The sequence below is a fragment of the Otolemur garnettii genome, unplaced genomic scaffold (genome assembly GCF_000181295.1).
Source record: "Otolemur garnettii isolate 467f Iridium unplaced genomic scaffold, OtoGar3 scaffold00013, whole genome shotgun sequence".
NCBI classification, from domain to species: Eukaryota; Metazoa; Chordata; class Mammalia; order Primates; family Galagidae; genus Otolemur; species Otolemur garnettii.
The window spans coordinates 30,283,685-30,288,938 of NW_003852408.1; the positions used below are offsets into that span (position 1 = coordinate 30,283,685).

The following is a 5,254-nucleotide window of genomic DNA, read 5'->3' on the forward strand; positions in this document are numbered from 1 at the left end:
GCGCCTGTGGTCCCAGCTACTTGGGAGGCGGAGGCAGGAGACTCGCTTGAGCCCAGGAGTTGGAGGTTGCTGTGAGCTGTAATGCCACGGTACTCTACCCAGGGGGACAGCTTGAGGCTCTGTCTCAAAAAAAAAAGAAAATACAATGAAAGCAATACTTGACTAGGCCATTAGAAGGTATCAATTTTATGGCTCAGCACCCATAGCTCAGTGTGTAGGGCGCCGGCCACATATACCTAAGGTGGTGAGTTCAAGCCATGCCTGGGCCTGCTAAATAACAATGACAAATGCAACCAAAAAATAGCCAGGCATTGTGGCAGGCATCTGTACCCAGCTACTCAGGAGGCTTAAGCCTAAAAACTTGAGGTTGCTGTGAGCTGTGACGCTATGGCACTCTACCAAGGGCGACACACATAGTGAGACTCTGTCTCAAAGAAAAAAAAAAAGGTATGAATTTTAATTCCCCAGTTCCACTACTGAGTAAATTGACTACACGTCTTTTAAGCTTTTCCTAAGCTTCTATACTGCCTGCATACAAGAGGCTGTGAGGGTCAATACAATATTACTCTGAAAACATTTTGCAATAACTTATGTTGTACATTCTTTCTTTCAACTGTGTTTAAAATCCAATGTGCAGGCCAGATGTGTGCCTGTAATCCTAGCATTCTGGGAGGCCAAGGCAGGATGACTGCTTGAGCTCAGGAGTTTTGAGACCAGTCCCCCATCCTTCCCTACTGAAAATAGGAAAAACCAGCCAGGTGACAATGCCTGTAGTCCCAGCTACTCTGGAGGCTAAGATAAGAGGACTGATGTTGCTGTGAGCCATGATGCCACAGCACTCTATCCAGGGTTACAAAGTACAACTTTGTCTCAAAAACAAACAAACAAAAAAACACACCCAACGTGCATTTTAACACCTAACAGCACATCTCAATTTGGACTGGCCTTATTAAGTCCTTGATAGTTGGCTACTGAACAATGCAGGTTCAGGTATGTGAAAGTATTTCACAGGATAGAACAAGGGGTAAAGATTTCTCCACTAACTGCGAGTGTTCAAACACAGGTTGAAAAAAAAAATATCACTGATGGGGGATGTTACTGGGACTTTAGCTATCAGAGAATAGTCTTCCCTAAGGATTATGGTTCTAAGCCAGACAGAGCAAGACAATCTAACAACTACAACTTGGGAGAAAAAAGATGGAAAAGCCTACTGGGTAACATAACACAACCAAAAAAACACCCATTTTGATAAGTTTGTCAAATAGTTCATATTTTAAATTCTCCATGATCTCCACATATCATACTTCCCTAAATTATTAAATTTACAAAATCCAGAAACTTACCCAGCATTCCACCAGCCACCAGAATGTCAAAGAGTGTTTCTGCATATCGACGGTAATCGAGTTTTGCTCCAGAAGCATCAAGAAATTTAGCTACTGCTTCCAAATCAGTACCAGTTTCAGTTAAGCCTTGAATAATACAGTCTTGAAACTGAGTAGGGTCAAACCTCTCTTTTTCATCTAGGGGAGTAGGAAAGACCCAAGACACATAGTTTTAAAAGGTTTTCCAAACTGCTAAGAAAACATCACTTTATGCAGCTGTTAACTACTCAATAACTGAATTCATCAGAAATTCATTTTTTTCTCCATATCTGAATTCTCCTTCTGTAAAATGGGGACAAAGTTGTTGTAAATATTAACTAACACTAATTAAACAGAAAGTGCTCAGACTTGTGCCCTGCCCACATACCTGAACTTTGCTGAGTTGCTTTCACATGCTTCATAACAAAGCTTTGATTTCCCCATCTAGGTTAAATATCTTAATTTTCACATCGCACTAGGGTGACAAGTTCCTCTCTATTCACTCAGGACTTTCCTGGTTTTAACACCAACAGCCGTGTATTCTGGGTTGTTCACTGTACTCAGGACCCTAATCAAAGGCCAAGAGGCTATGAATGAATATGAATGATCTTTATCTGGAACTGGGGCAATGACTCCTCCCTGATTCTAGGGGTAATAATGACACCTCTCCCCCATCTTCACAATGTTACTTGTTATCATTTTTAGAAAGGTGATACCAGTAATCCACATACTCAGAGGATACTGACTGTCCTCCATTACTACCCAATTGCTACAGTTTACAATTCCTGCTCCTTAAATTTACTGGCTAAATTTAAATGAATCTGCAGACTAGAATCAAATCATACTTTAGTCTCCCCATCACCACTACAAGGTGCCAGACTGTAACTGAGATTATAAAATTCTATAATATCCATTTCTCAAAGTATCTGCTACTCTGAGTTGGAAATGAAAATCACAATTTATAACCGGTAGCTGACCCAGTTCCCTATTTCCTTAAAAGTTCCAGGAAAAAAGGTTAGCATGTGCTTTCAAGCAATAACATTTGAAAGTGTTTTGAGAAAATATTAAGCTGAGTACAAATGGAAGCTTAATACAAAATCACACCTGAGGCTCCATCTTGTTTAGCATTGTATCACCAGTACATTGCTTTGCTACAAAACCCAATATCCACTTAAGTACTCACTAATACAAAAAGGTAGTCAACAACGTGAATCTTATTCCTTAAACTCCATGAGTCAAGTTTGACTTTTCTTTCACAAATCTTCACAAAATCTCTGTGACCACATCAGGAACTCTACTTTTATAAATTAACCTTTTGCTCAAGCACAAGTTTAAATGAAACTGTTAGCTAATGACATCAAAGCCCTTAACTATTTTTTAAAAGGTACTTCTATCTTCACACTATAAAGAATGTTCACTAACCTGCTTAGAGATATACTGATATTAAAAACTAAAGGCTTGGAAAAGTATTAGAAATATTAAAGGAGTATCTGAAATGTCAGTCAACTAGAAATTCAAGTTCCTTTCTGGTATTTTTCTCTGGATGTTTTATTACTACCAAGCTATTGCCTGTGAGAGGAACTAGATACAAAAGACATTCTGAAAATCTGAGAGAGACATTAACACATAAATGTTTACCTCTTTTTCTGGTTTTAAAACGCTGGCCTGATAGCGTTGGCTTTTGCTGCTTTTGATTATTCATAAAAGACACCCTAGGAAAAGAGAAACAAGGCCTTGTTATCAGTGCCATTAATCTCATTTTTAAAACAAAGTATCAAACCTTACAGTCATATATAAACCAAATGGAACACTTTCAGCTTGACAACATACCTGGTGCAGCTACAAAGAATTACCTTTATTTGAATTCAATGTGACGTTAAAAATCTTCATTTCTCTCTACAAGAAACCCTTTAAGAAGTGAACTACACTCGTAAATGGCTTTAGGGTGTTACAGTGACCAGTAGCAAATCACTCATCATAAATATAACCGTTTGGTCTATTACACATTCCTCCTTGAATTCGCCTGCATCTTTCACCACTTCTAAGCACCACAGAATGCAGTCAGGAGGTATCCAAAACATGTATGTCAATTCTAAAACACCATCAAGAGGTGAATCCCGCCTTCCGGGGCGCCTGGTAATGGGCAGCACCACCCACTGTAAGTCGTGCCTGTGACCGGAGCGGCCGCTTGCACCACTCCAGCCTGCAAAATTAACCCAAGGCTTTACACTTCAGTACGAGCCTCCTCCCGGGCACGTGTCTCCCAATCCACACCCTTCCTATGCCTCCCGCTCAAGCGACAAATCATCGGCTCCCCACCCAGGACCCTTGGCCACAGCGGGGCGCCGTAGGGTTCCGCAGCCCCTTCTCCACTGACCCTGTCGCCTGCGGTGGCGGCCGCCGCAACGAGCGGACCACAGGCGCTGAGGCGCTTCGCGCCGGGGCCCCCGCCGCCCCGTACATCCGCCCGCCCTCCAGCGCAAGCAGCGGCGGAGGAGGCGGCCGCAGTGGTGGTGGCGGCTCGCCCGCCCCGCCCGCCGGAACCCCCCCACGCGTACATCACCCAACAGAGGCCGCGGCGGCTTTGTTACCCAGGCCGGGCAGGGCCCGGAGGGGGCCCGCCTGGGTCACTGCCCTCGCCGCCGCGACGCGCACCCGGACCACACTTCCCGACCTTGGCTTCTGCCGCCGCCCCTCGGTCTCCCCGCTGGAGCTTTAGCCCCGGCCCTCCCGTCCAGCCCCCGGATCCGGCTCGACCTCATGCGACGGCCTCCGCTCGGGCCCACCCGAGCAGGGCCGCAGCGGGACTGCCGCCTCCCTGGCACTCTGCCCAGCGTCGACAGCCGCAACGTCAGCCCGGGAACGAGCGGGGCGGTGGACCTCACCGAATTTAAGGCGAAGAGAAAAGAGCCAGAAATCCCCGATGTGGCGGCAACTGCGGCGGTGTCCCCTCTGCGACCGGAACTAACGCGAGGAGGAGGAGGAGGCAAGAGGTGCCACCCCCGCCCCGCCGCTCTCCTATCGCGAGACTTCTTCCCCGTGCGCCACCCCGCGCCCCTCCCTGATCGCGGCCTGGAGCCACCAGCCTTTTCCATTCCTTGGGGCTTAGGGTGGGAAAGGAGGAAAACGAAGGGAGGAGGGGTTTCGAGGCTTCTTCATTTCCTTATTGGGTCCCAGGTCCCCTCAACACTTGTCTCGGACTGGCCAGTCTCTCTCCCACGGCCTCATCATCTAGGTTCTTTACACGTGGAGGGGTTGAGAGAACGAGGCCTCCCCCCGCCAGTCTCGCAGTTGGAAGCGTCCTACTGGAGTCCCGCCCCTCCCAGCCCACCCACCCTCTCCTCTAGCGCCGGAAATCGGGTCCCGAGGGCCGGGGGCGGCGGGCCCAGGGGTTGGGCTTGGGAAAAGGAAGCCACACCTCGCCTCTTCCCAGGCTGAGGTTGGTGGAACTAGAGCTGGCGAAATCCGAAGCGGGGCGGCTGGGTGGGCTCGTTCTCTGTCTTAGGAGCGAGGAGGACACAGGCCGAGAGTTTAGAGGGGGGCATTCGGTTTTTTAAGTGCTACCGCCGGGCCATTCAGGTTTCTGTCGTTGTTTCCTGAGTGTGGTGATTATGGGGACCTGGAGAGCGTCGCAGTCGTGTGGAGGACTTGTTAAAACATTGCTGGGGCCCACGCGCAGAATTTCGGATCCTCTAGGTCTGGTGTGGGACCCACGAATGTGCCTTTCCAAAAAGTTAGCGGAGAGGCTGCTGCTGGTCTAGCGACCACACTTAGAGAACCACTCAGAGGGTATATCATCAGGGAGCTAGGGCACGATCAGATAAGACAGTGCGTTTGAAAAGCGCTGCAAACCTTTACAAAACTGCAAATGGAGATGCACGGAGGCTGCGGGT

The 5,254-nt window shown here is 47.7% G+C and overlaps 1 protein-coding gene across 2 annotated transcripts in view; it reads right to left on the minus strand.

Moving 5' to 3' along the window:
* Positions 1–4,416, minus strand: part of BZW1 (basic leucine zipper and W2 domains 1) — a 14,618-nt gene extending 10,202 nt beyond the window's left edge. Inside the window, exons 1-3 of one of the 2 annotated variants that reach the window (XM_003785040.3) lie at positions 4,247–4,416; positions 3,000–3,073; positions 1,344–1,520 (exon numbers count right to left, since the gene is read on the minus strand). In XM_003785040.3, coding sequence (XP_003785088.1) covers positions 1,344–1,520; positions 3,000–3,063 — 241 coding nt within the window. In that variant the 5' untranslated portion in view covers positions 3,064–3,073; positions 4,247–4,416. Of the gene's footprint in view, positions 1–1,343; positions 1,521–2,999; positions 3,074–4,246 lie in introns of those variants that run through there. The other variant, XM_023510443.1, reaches the window with a different exon arrangement.
* Positions 4,417–5,254: the final 838 nt, after the last annotated feature.